Source organism: Cnephaeus nilssonii (genome assembly GCF_951640355.1).
Source record: "Cnephaeus nilssonii genome assembly, chromosome: 12".
Lineage (NCBI taxonomy): Eukaryota > Metazoa > Chordata > Mammalia > Chiroptera > Vespertilionidae > Cnephaeus > Cnephaeus nilssonii.
This window is the reverse complement of record NC_137083.1, coordinates 39087033-39100434: the sequence shown is the minus strand read 5'-3', so window position 1 is coordinate 39100434 and position 13402 is coordinate 39087033. Positions and strand designations below refer to the sequence as shown.

The 13402-nt window shown below is 37.0% G+C and overlaps 1 protein-coding gene across 1 annotated transcript in view; it reads left to right on the top strand.

Annotated features, from left to right (window-relative positions):
* RELN (reelin) overlaps positions 1-13402 on the top strand; it is a 449067-nt gene that overhangs the window by 318181 nt on the left and 117484 nt on the right. The window contains exons 21-22 of the mRNA XM_079785901.1: positions 2638-2830; positions 4332-4444. Of these exons, the coding sequence (XP_079642027.1) occupies positions 2638-2830; positions 4332-4444 (306 nt within the window). The remainder of the gene's footprint in view (positions 1-2637; positions 2831-4331; positions 4445-13402) is intronic.

Here is a 13402-nt window from a genome sequence, read left to right as displayed (position 1 = left end):
CTCATTAGATCTCGTAATTCATGCAGGAACTTTTTTATTCCTTTATTTTTTTATCTTGCAAATCAACATGAATAAAACTAAACCTCATGATTCCCAAAGCATTCTGTCTCCAGAATTTCTATCCCAAAGGCAGATATGCTCTATTCTTTTCTTTCTTTAAAAAATATATTTTATTGCTTTTTTTTTTTACAGAGAGGAAGGGAGGGGGATAGAGAGTTAGAAACATTGATGAGAGAGAAACATAGATCAGATGCCTCCTGCACACTCCCCACTGGGGATGTGCCCACAACCAAGTCACATGCCCTTGACCAGAATCGAACCTGGGACCTTTCAGTCCGCAGGCCGGTGTTCTATCCACTGAGCCAAACCGGTTAGGGTGCACTATTCTTTTCTATTTCTTTGATTATAAAACAGAAGAACTTCAACTTCATTTTTGCCTTTATAAACATATCTTAGACCAGCAGCAAAGAGGAACAGTTTTATAAGTTTAAAAATGGCATTAAGTGAAATTCTCTCCCCTAAAACTCCTGCTGAGTATGAACATCAGGGAATTCAGAAGGGAAAAAATAGGCCTGACATCACTGGCTTTCAGCCAGTCTTAAATAAATCGTAAGCAGCCAAGTGAGCTTGTACTGGGAATGGTCAGGAATTTAAGGCAGTGGCATCTGTGCTTTCTGTGTGTTATTTTGCTTCAGATTAAGACATCAGGAAAGGTATCAGCACCATGAAGTGTGGCAGGTGTAGCGGTTAGACATGCATTCAGTTCTAAGTTACAACAAAAACAAGAAAAGACTGGCCATGACATAAACAAAAGGGAAGAGGCTTATTTATCATTTGTAATAAGCAGACCGAGGATATGTGGTGCAGGGCTGGTAAGCAGCTCACTCAGGCTCTCAGGGACCAGGCCCTCTCCATCTCTCCTCTGCCACCTCCTTTGAGAGACCACCATCTTCATGCTTGTTCCCTTCTTGTCACAAGATGCCTGCTGCCCTGATGGGGAGAAAGGAAGATGTAGGAGCAACAGACAAATAGACATGCCAGCCAAGTCCATCTGTATCTTTAATCTTAAACCTTTAATTGTTCGGTTAAAGGCTTAGATTAAAGCTGAATAAGTAAATCCCCCTAGCATCCTCCACTTATGTCCCATTGGTGAGAACTCATTGGTGGACATAGACCAATCCCTAGAAGGTAAATGGGGAGAAGAAAAGAGACTGTGGATGGCAGCTGGATCTGCCACAACTGCCTGTGGAGAGATTCATCCTACGTAAAAATTGTGTTACTATATATCTGTTCTCATTTCGCCTCTTGTCCTTTTATGTCATTTTTATCTTGTTTCTTTCTTGGTGTCTTGGCGCCTTTAAAAGCTCAGGATACCTCATAGAGCACACACTTCTCCTCGGGTTTAAACACTTCCTCTCTTCAACCAAGTTCATGGTTAATTTGTGACCGTGCAAAAGTTAGGTGCAGACAAAATACAGCGTTTCTGTCTCTTTGTAGAATTTAGAGGACACTAAACCATCTCAGCAGGGAGGAATTTTCAAGGAGCTGATGGTGAACATAATTATTTGTAACCAAATCAAATGAAGCCTAGTTGGCTGCCTCTAATTACCTTTCTCATGAAGGGTACCAGAGAGTATTTAACCCTTGAAGGTAAAAGCAGCATTTATTTCTCATAGGAAGATGCGTTTGGGATTTTTTTTTATTTTTGCCTACTTTAAAGTATATAGACGAGTTTGTGCCTATATAGTGTAATAGTATTTTTGTTCTATGTTGATTTCTTTTATTATGTAATAGTGCTAAAATTTGCACATTGACCCATATTAATTGCAGTGAAAATGTGTCCCACCACCAAACACAGCCACTGAAAATATTCTGGTGAATTTTCCTTATGCATAAGTTTGTGGATTTTTCTAACTTACTTTATCATATGCATGTTGACTTTATTAATTATGTTCATAAATATTTGGAATACTGGCTATCCCAGTTTACTTCAGCATCCCATTTTCTCTATAGTTTGACATTGAAATAGTTACCAATTACTATATTCAGTTAAACCAGCAATACTCATCATATTATATAAAATTGACTTTGAATTTAGGATTATTTCCTAGGATAGATTCCAAGAAGTGAGCTTGATGAGTCAAAGGATTTATATTCAAGAGCAATATGTGAGTGAGTTGAGTACCCATTTTCAAGTACATTTGACAACTCTAGGTATTAACTTTTAAAAACTATGTATTGTGCATGGCCAACATGGCTCAGTGGTTGAGCATTGACCTATGAGCCAGGAGGTCATGGTTCGATTCCCCATCAGGGCACATGCCTGGGTTTTGGGCTCGGTCCCCAGTGTGGGGTGTCATGATTCTTTCTCTCTGATCATTGATGTTTCTATCTCTCTCCCTCTCCCTTCCTCTCTGAAATCAATAAAAATATACTTAGAAATATATATATTATAATATTTTAATATATAGATTGTTTCAAATTACATTTACTAGATTTACTGAAAGCCATTCTAGAACTTGCATGGTTTAAATATGTAAAATGAAACTATTTGGGTATATCATATGAATTGAAGAGCTTAATTTTTCCCTGATACATTGCTGTTTTAAATTTTCTGATTTCCCTCTTGTCTTTCAGTTTTACAGGAGATTCTAAACTTGCCTCAAGCATGCGCTATGTGGAAACCCAATCAATGCAGATAGGAGCATCCTATATGATTCAGTTCAGTCTGGTCATGGGCTGTGGCCAGAAATACACTCCACACATGGACAACCAGGTGAAACTGGAGTATTCAACCAACCATGGCCTTACCTGGCACCTTGTCCAAGAAGTAAGCTTTTTTTTTCTAAAGCTTGTTGATAGACAGGTAGCCTCTTCCTTTTTGCATTTACAATTCTAAAAGTTTAGATTTGGTTGAAAAGGAACAATGTTATTTATAACAGAATTAACATAAAGTCAGCAGCAAATTATAAGGATGCCACATTCTGCACTGCCAAATACTAAAGGGTAATTGAAAATGAAAAAGAAGTGGGAATAACTTCAGGACTGGTTATTCTAGCATGGTGTTTTGAATATTATTTTCAAACCCTCCCTCTATAAACATGTCTTTTCTTCTTTCCCTATAGCATGTCTTCATCTGTTTTGAAGTCTCTTTACCTATAGGTAGACCTTATTAAGAATATGTTATCTCTTGCCTTTAAAAACAAAAACGAAATACATAGATTCAGTTTCTTAGAATAAAATGTACTTATTTATATACTAGAGGCTCAGTGCATGAATATGTGCAACAGTGGGATCCCTCGACTTGGCCTGTGGGATAGGGCTGAAACCAGCTCTCTGATATCCCCTGAAGGGTCCTGGATTGTGAGAGGGCACAGGCCAGGCCGAGGGACCCCACCGATGCACGATTGGGGCTGGGGAGGGACACGGGAGGTTGGCCAGCCAGGGAGGGACCGCAGGAGGGCTCCAGGGCCTGTCCAGCCCATCTTGCTCAGTCCCAATCAGCCGGACCCCAGCAGCAAGCTAACCTACCAGTTGGAGTGTCTGCCCCCTGGTGGTCAATGCACGTCATAGCAAGTGGTTGAGTGGCCTTAGCATATCTATATATATAATAGAGAAATATGCTAATTAAAGGAGATGCCATAACGGGTCGACCGGACAGGAGGAGGTTGTGCACACAGCATCAGGGTGGGGCGGCAGGGGCCTCTGTGCCTGAGCTGGGGGAGGGCCTGCTCAGCAGCGGCCGTGGCTGCTTCAAGGGCTGGGCTGGCAGTGGCTGCGGCTGCTGCAGGGCCTGGGGAGCAAGGCAGGGCCAGACAGACGACTTGAGGGTGGGCGGCGCCGCACGATTTCGAATCGCGCACTGGAGTACTAGTTGTTAGTATATTACGCTTTGATTGGTTGAATGGCTGACTAGACACTTAGCATATTAGGCTTTTATTATATAGGATACATACTTATAATCTGACATTGCTATAAATGCATAAATGTCATAGTGAATAGAATACCGTATTTTCCAGTGTATAAGATGACTGGGCGTATAAGATTTTCCTGGGTTAAAAAGTCGTCTTATACGCTGGAAAATACGGTAATTTTTCCAAATGCCAGTTTTATGATAAAAGGTCAAAAAATGGATCCTAATCAAGTTCTACTTTTACATGTGAGTTTTGGAAGACTTTTAATTCCATTGTGCCATCTCATTTCAATTATTGCCCAAATATTTTAGCTTCACAAAAGGAAAAATCAGGGATTGCATCCATAATGCAAATAGTTAATTTTATGTTGTTAGGTTTCTCCCAGTTCTTTTTCACTTATGCCTGACTCTCTTTTAGGAATGCCTTCCAAGTATGCCAAGTTGTCAGGAATTTACATCAGCAAGTATCTACCATGCCAGTGAGTTCACACAGTGGAGAAGAGTCATCGTGCTTCTCCCCCAGAAAACCTGGTGAGAGACGTTTTTAGATATGGCTGTCACATTAACTTTTACTGTCTCTGTTAATATGACTCGAATATGAAGAAAAGTTGAGCACAATGGCAAGATGCATGAAAATTTGGTTTTCCAACTGTCCTAGCTTTTTCTGACCTCCCTTTTTACCCCAACTTTGTTTTTGTGGTAGAACTCAATGAGCCCATTCCTTTATGTTTGACATGATGCAAGAATCGAAAAACTTCTGTGTCAAGATAGTTTGGGTTTGAAAGGCTGTTTTCTTGTTGTAAAGCCCTACTTTTTATTTCAAAAGCTTAACATACTTTTTTTTCTATTCACATTCTTTCAGTAACAGTACAAATCATTTCCTGGGAAGCAGAATCCTAAGTAACTAGGGAGAAAGTTAAACTTTATCTTTTATGTATCCCCATAAAAACGTCTAGTGACACTTTGAAATAAATGTTCTTTGTTCAAATCTTAGTCTGGCTTCACCCATTACTGCAAATCAGTTAAACCTGAAAAAGAGTGAAAATTAAGTGAATGATCAGCTGTTAAAGTGTGTATACATTTTTTGCAACACCCTATAGTAATGCTGAATTGCCGTATTGTGCAACACCTGAAGCTAACATAATATTTTATGCCAACTATAATTTTTAAAAAGAGTTTTATTTTTGTGATGTGAAGTTTGAGATGCTTATCTATCCAAGCAGAACTGTCAAGAAGTGAAATGGACTTATGAGTCTAGAGCTCAGAAACAAGGCTTGGGCTGAAGAGTTAAACGCTATGCTTACTATTTAAAGCGCTGGGTCAGGACGAGCTCACCCAAGAAGGAGCTTTGGACTAGAAATTAGGAGGCCTGAGTTCTCAGTATGTCTCTGCCAATGACCAATTAACCACATGATTTTAACTATTCACAACCTCTTCAAACTTGATTCCTTATGCATGTAATGAAGATGTTTAATTAGTTGATTTTAAAGGTCCCTCACAGTTCTAAGACTATGATTCTGTGATTTGTGTAATAGAAAAAGCATAAAAGAGACAGGGATTCTATTTTTTTGATGGTATCTGCCTTCCCAGAGTCCTTTTGTACAGAGGAAATTGCTAAATAAACCCTTCTTAGATTATTTTATATAAAAGTTAGGCTCTACACACACAAAAATTGATTAGATAATAACCTAGAATTATTATACCACCTTTAGTTGAAGATTGAATTACAGCATTATATAAGAATGCCTTCATGATGATTTTTAAAGATTCATCATTATGTCAGTGGGATGCTTGAAATTTGATTTCCACAGATTTCTTTATATCCAACTGTGAGCCATTTTCTGTATACTCTATTCATGCTTTGCATAACAAGTCACCTCTTTCTCTAACATCCTACTTTTTCACGTCTACTGCTGGGAATATAATCAAGATATATTTCATTTCAATGCTATTCCAAGTATTTCTATCAAGATACAAAAACAACACATTAAATAATTGAAATACTGGTCAAACTTGGTACTAAGCTACAAATGTTTATTCTTTTTACTATTTCACCATTAAGTATATTGTCCTCATTATTTAAAAAAAAACACTAATTTTTGTTCATTGATATGTGGGGTGCAATTTCAAAATTATGATGGTAAGATAATATTAATAGTATATTTTAGAGATGTCTTTTCATTTCCCAAAACATTATAAACTATTATTCTTTTTTAATTAAATGTACTGGGGTGACATTGGTTAATAAAATTATATAGGTTCTAAGTGTACAATTCTGATACATCATCTGTATATTGCACTGTGTGTTCATCACCATGTATTTGACCCCCTTTACCCTTTCTACCTCCTCCAAACCCCCTTTCTCTCTGGTAACCACCACACTGTTATCTGTATCTATGAGTTTTTGTTTGTCTTGTTTATTCATTTTTTACTTTTAGTTCTATATCCCACATGAGTGAAATCATATAGATCTTGACTTTTTCTGTCTGATTTATTTCACTTAGCATGATATTTTCAAGATCTATCCATGTTGTCACAGATGTCAGTATTATATCATTTCTTAAGGCTGAGTAGTATTCCATAAAGAATCTTCTTTACCTACTCATATATTGAAGGACACTTAGGTTATTTCCATGTCTTGGTCATCAGGAATAACACTGCAATGAACATAGGGGTACATATATCTTTACCAATAAATATCTGCAAATTTTGGGGGTAGATACTCAGAGAGGGATTGTTAGGTCATATGGTAACTCTATTCTTAATTGGTTTTTTGTATTCTGTTTTAAAATTTTTTAATTACATTTATTGGGGCTATATTGATTAATCAAATTATATAGATTTCAAGTGTATAGTTCTTTAATACATCATCTGTAGATTTTTATTGTGTGTTCACCACCCAAAGTCAAGTCTCCTTCCATCACCATTTATGCCTCCTTTATCCTCTTCTACATCTCCCCACCTCCTTTCTCTCAGGTAATCACCATACTGAGGTCTGGTTTGTTTTGTTTTGAGGAACCTCCGTACTATTTTCCATAATGACTTAAGTGTTTACATTCCCACCAACGTAAATGAGGGTTTCTTTTTCTTCACAACCTCTCCAATACTTATTACTTGTCTTGTTGGTAATAGCCATTCTAATAGATGTGAGGTGGTATCTCATTGCAGTTTTGATTAGCATTTCCCTAATAGCTAGTGAAGTTGAGCATCTTTTCATATATATGTTGGCCATTTGTATATCTTCTTGGGAGAAGTGTCTGTTCAGGTCCTCTGCCCATTTTCTTTTTCTTTTTTTTTTTTTCTTTCCAATTTTTTTTATTAAGGTATTATATGTGTACATATCTTACCATTGCCCCCCCACCCCACTCCCATATATGCCCTCACCCCCCAGAGTTTTGCGTCCATTGGTTATGCTTATATGCATGCATACAAGTCCTTTGATTGATCTCTTCCATTTTCTAATTATATTGTTTGTTTGATGTTGAGTTGTATGAGTTCTTTTTAAATTTTGCATATTACTCCTTGTCGGAGCTGTTGTTTTCAAATATCTTCTCCCAATCAGTTGGTAGCCTTTTTTTTTTGTTTTTTTTTTTTGTTGTTGTTGTTGTTGTTTTTTACTGTTTCTTTGCTGTGCAGAAGCTTTTTACTTTGATATAAGTCCCATTCATTTATTCTTGCTTTTACGTTCCTTTCTTTTGAAGTCAAATTCATAAAAATTCTCAATGTCCAAGGTCCATAAGTTTAGTGCCTATGTTTTCTTCTATGTAATTTATTGTTTCAGGCTTTATATTTAGGTCTTTGATCCATTTTGAGTTCATTTTTGTATATGCTGACAAACAGTAGTCTAGTTTCATTCTTTTGCATATGGCTTTCCAATTTTCCCAGCACTGTTTTTTTAACCCTCACTCGAGGATATTTAGAGAGAATAGAAAGGAGAGAGGGAGAGAGAAAAACATAATGTGAGTCTGGGGATTACATCTATGACCCTTTGGCAGGTTGATGCTCTAACCACTGAGAAATATTTGCCAAGGCACCAGTACTATTTATTAAAGAGGCTTTCTTTTCTCCATTGTATGGTTTTGGCTCCTTTGTGGATTTATTTCTGTATTCTCAATTCTGTTCCATTGATCTGTGTGTCTGTTTTTCTACCAATATCATGCTGTTTTGATTATTATTGCTTTGTAGAATAATTTGAAGTGAGGAAGGTGATACCTCCCACTTCATTTCTTTTTCACAAGATTGCTTTGGTTATTCGGGGTCTTTTATGGTTAAATACAAATCTGATTATTTTTTTCTTGTATTTCTTTTTAAAATGCCATATGGACCCTAGCCAGTGTGGCTTCATTGGTTGGATCATCATCCCCTGCACCAAAGGGTTGTGAGTTCAATTCCTGGTCAAGACATATACCCAGGTTGCAGGTTCAATCCTGGTCGGTTCACATATGGGAGGCAACCGATCAATGTTTCTCTCTTTCTCTCTCCCTCTCCCTTTCACTCTCTCTAAAATCAATAAAACATATCCTCAGATGAGAATTTTTTTTAAATGCCATTTGGATTTACATGGGGTTTGCATTACTTTTTTTTGAGAGGTTTTGATAATTGTTTTATTTTCCTCATTGTTGATCAGCCTATTTAGATTTTCCAGTTCTTAATCATTCAGTCTAGGAAGGTTATATGTTTCTAAGAACTTGTCCATTTATTCGAGGTTAGTGAATTTTGTGGCATATAGTCTTTCATTGGATTGTAGTATGATCCTTTTTATCTATGATGAGTGCGATAACCTCTCCTCTTTCATTTCAGATTTAGTTTATATGAGTCTTTTCTCTTTTTTCCTCCTCTAGCCAGAGGTTTGTCAATTTTATTAATCTTTCCAAAGAACCAGCTCTTTGTTGCATTAATTTTTTATTGTCTTTTTGTTTTCTATTTTATTTAATTCTTCTCTAATTTTTTTCTTCCTTCTGTTTACTTTGGGCTGCATTTGTTCTTTTTCTAGTTCTTGAAGAAGTAATGTTAGGTTCTTTATTTGGGATTTTTATTGTTTCTTGAGATAGACATATGTCATATTGTCATTCTCATTTTTCTTTATGTATCTTTTATCTATTCTTTTATTTCTTCGTTGACACATTTGTTATTTAGTAGCATGTTGTTTAATTTCCACATATATGTAGTTTTTCCTAGAAAAGCCTTTATTTCTCTTTCATATCTAAAGGATAACTTCGCTGGATATATTAATCTTGGCTGGTAATTTCTTTTTTTTCAATTATTTGAATATTTAATTCCACTCCATTATCTTATAGAATTTCTGCTGAAAAATCCAATGATAATCTAATGGGATTTCCTTTATATGTTACCATCTTCTTTTTTCTGGTTGCCTTGAGAATTCCTTCTTTGAGTTAATTTTTGACAATGTGTTTTGGAGAAGGCCTTTTGGGATGGAGATAATTAGTAGGTGTTCTGTTTGTTTCTTGGATTCAAGGATCCAGCTCTTTCTATTGATTTGTGACCTTCTTGTCAACTATTTCTTTGAATAGACTGTTTCCTTCTCTCTTCCCCTTCAGGTGTACCCATTATTCTAATATTTCACTCTCTTATAGAATTATATAGTTCTCTGGATAATAGAGTTCTTTCATTTTTATTGCTTCAGATATCTTCTTCCATCTACATCATTTCTAGATTTCTATATTTAATATCACTAATTCTCTCCTTCTTCTGGTCAGCTCTATTTCCTAAACTCACTGGTTCATTCTTCATCTCTTTTATTGAGTTCTTGAGCTCCATAATTTCTATTTGTTTGTTGTAAAAGTTTTAGTCCATTTGGTAAAGTCCTCCTTTTGATCATACATTTTCTTTCTGGGTTCATTAAACTATTTCTCTGTGTTTTCTTGTATCTCGTTGGGTTTTTTCAAAACTGCAGTCTTGAATTCTCTGTCATTATGTCCATGCCTTTAACTTTATTTTCTGGAGATTTTTTATTTTCTTTCTGAGCTGCCTCATTACCTTGGTTATTCTCCTGTATGTGTTCTGACTGGGAATTGAACTCACCTCATTTGAGTGCATGGGATGATGCTCCAACCAACTAAGCCACACTGGCCAGGACTGCAAAGTTGACTGGGCATCTATGGGAATGAAATACACTTTTTTTGTAAGAGAGGCACTTCCCTAGTAGGTTGATAAGAATAAGCCTTTTGTTTGTTTGTTTACCAGAAGGTGGCACTGAAGTGCAGTGTTTTAGTTTCTATTACACTGTCCGGCTTCTGGGGTCTCTGGTAGGCAGTGGAAAATGTCCTGTGTTCCCTGAGGTGGTGGGCATCTCCTCTATGGCCAGTTCACCTCAGTCTCAGGGCACCAACCCCATGGGGGAATGTGGTGGGTGATGGGATTCCAATCTCAACGCTGTCCTCTGCAACCAGAAGCTGCTGGCAGTGCAGCCAAGGGTGGGTTGGAGTAAAGTGAGCTGTAAGAGGCCAGCGGCTGCGTTTATGGCTTTGTTCTCCTCTCAGCAATGACCACTGCTAGACCTTTGCTGCCGCACCTGTATCTCCATCCGTCACAGGGTGTGCCCACCACTCAGGGAAAAATGCTTCTGCCTCTCCAGTTCTCAGGGCTGCAGATAATATGCTCTGTAGCCTGACACCCACTCTAGCTCTGGGAGGTTGTAGGGCCACCAGACAGCCCCATGGCACCTGTGCACTTTCACTGGGCTCAGCTGCAGCACACAAACACTCACTGTATCTCTGTTCCTTGGGGCAGCAGCGAGTACAGGCAGCAACCTGATTCCTCCCCTCTTTCGAGACTGACAGTGAGGTCACAGCTGCCTCCATGGCACCAGTATCTGCTCTTCTCCCTACCCACCTTCCCTGTTTGCTCTGATTTGCGTACCTTCAGATATTTCAGTGCATGGGATCTCTCAGCAGTGTCTGTGTGTGGAGCAGGAATCCTTTGTTGAATTCTAGCTATTCAACTTGTTGCAACTTCAAGGGGAGAGAGAAGAGGAAGCTCTCACACCACCATTCTTCTGGCATCACTCCACAAACCATTATTTTTAATTAATGTAATTTAAGCTATTTCCAAAAAGTATTATTTTTATTTTATTTTTTTTTAAAAAAAGCAAAAACTTTGCAGCCTTGGCCAGTGTGGCTTAGTTGGTTGGAGCATCGTCCCATGCACTCAATCCCATGTCAGGGCACATACAGGAGGCAGCCGATGGATGTTTCTTTCTCTCTCTCTCACTCCTCTCTCTCTCTCTCTCTCTCTCTCTCTCTCTCTCTCTCTCTCTCTCTCTCCTTCTGCTCTCTAAAACCAATTTAAAAATTTTTTAATTAAAAAAAACCTTTTTGTAGAGTATTTTACACTCAGAGTGTATATTGCATTGTTATTTCTTAGTTTAAAAGATAGACCACTGAGCTAAAAGTTTTAGCATAGTAGTCAGAAAAGATCAATTCTCATCAATGTTTATTAGACACTTATGAGGAAATATATTAATTGACCCTTAACTGTTTTGTTCTTACACAGTGCCTGCTATGTAGTTGTGGTGCTCATTAAATGTTGGAAAATTAAATGGAATTTAATTCAATATGCCTAAGTGAACTAAAGAGATGTTTTATTACAAAGCATCTCTTTTTGCAAACAGAAAATAAATCTACTAGATTATTACTCTACTAGATAATTGAATTCTACTAGATAATTGAATTCTGCTTTTCCAAATTTTCTTCAAATTTCTGGGTAAAGAGAGTAAAAATATTTTTTGGAAGCAAACAACCCTATAAGGTATTTATTTTAATATTTCTACTGACTAATACTTAAACTAAACATTATTGCCATATTTCAAAAAAAAGCTCAACTGGCTATTATCATTGTTTTGGATCTATAATGCTTAAAAGCTCTGCTATGAGGATAAAGTTCATTTATTCTCCTTGGCATTCTTGATAATATTATTTATAATATTCATTTGAAACTTCTGAAAATAGCATGTTTTTCTCAAGCATTGGGGAAAGGGAGTGTAGTTTAGTCTGAAGCAGTATTCCTTTTGGCAAATCTTTGTTCTACTGTTTTGATTCAAGCATATGCAGCTATAAGTTGAACGCATACAAGCAAATGTGGTCCCTGCATTATCATAGATCTGTTAACTTCAGAAAATATTCTAGATAGAGCAACTTAGAGTGGAAATATTGAATATGTATACACCTGCTCAGAGAAATTTTATTGTATGTGAACTGAGCATTTGTTACCCAATGAAAATTAATTTTGTTTTTATGAGAGACATTTACATAAGAACAGGGCCTAATGAGACAGGAGCAGCTGTCAGTTGCTGACTTCATAAACAAATCAACACCTAATGCCTGAATGAGTTTCAGAATAATTGGGTAAATGTAATTGCAGTAACTCTGAAGGTGGAAAATATAATATTTAGTCAGCCCTCATTTACCTTGATTCCTCAGGTTACCTAACTATCAAGAGATGACTCAGAGTTATTTTAGTTCAGTCTAGAAGTTTATATGGGGGAAATTTAATGAAGGAAAGACTGTCAAGTTTTGTTGCTTTGGGGAATCCGTAAAGTTTGGTTTTTAAATGTAAATCAGCTTCCTTTCATGATCCACAGAGCAGTAGTCCCACTTTCAGGCTCAATCCAAAGAGATTTTTTTCCCTAAGAATATGATAGTCAGAGAGACAGAGAGAGAGGGAGAGAGAGAAAAAAATAAAGAGAGAGTTGGTGAATTAAATATTTGTATTGAGGGCATTTTTTATCAGTGATGCAGCTGCAAATCAGTGATATCACACCTTGTGTTCTCACATGTGACCAGCTAGAGATTGCTCAGAGGACTAATTTTTTTTCTCACTAAATATGAACCCAATATTTGACCTCTTTTTGCTTCCTTTTCTGTTAACATCAACATATTAAACTGTGGATTTTAATTTTAAATGGAATAATCCATTTTAAGCTTTTTATTTATTTTTTTAAATATGTTTGTATTGACTTTTAGAGAAAGAGGAAGGGAGAGGGAGAGAGAGATAGAAACATCAATGAAAGAGAAACATCAACATAAATCAGCTGCCTCCTACATGCCCCCTGCTGGGGATCGAGCCTGCAACCTAGACGTGTGTCCTAACCCAGAATCCAAGCCATGACCTCTTAGTGCATGGGTTGACATTCAACCACTGAGCCACACCAGCTGGGCTTAAGCTTTTTATTTTAAGAAAACATCTTTTTTCAAGAGTTTATAGGACACTTATAAGGATCAGTATAATCAGAAAAAGAATTTGGAATGTGTCTACATGTGACTATTTAGAAGCATAAATAAACTGGGAAATCTAGGACAGGTTTCTGAAATCCTCCAACCCCATTTTAAGGTTTGAAATATCAAAAGTTCAAAATAATGCATGCCACGGTTTTCATGTAGGCATGTGACTATAAAGAAAATAAACTTGGTGAACAAACCACCAAAGTAATCACTAAATTTATGAGCTGGAAGGGATCTTAGCGATCAGTTT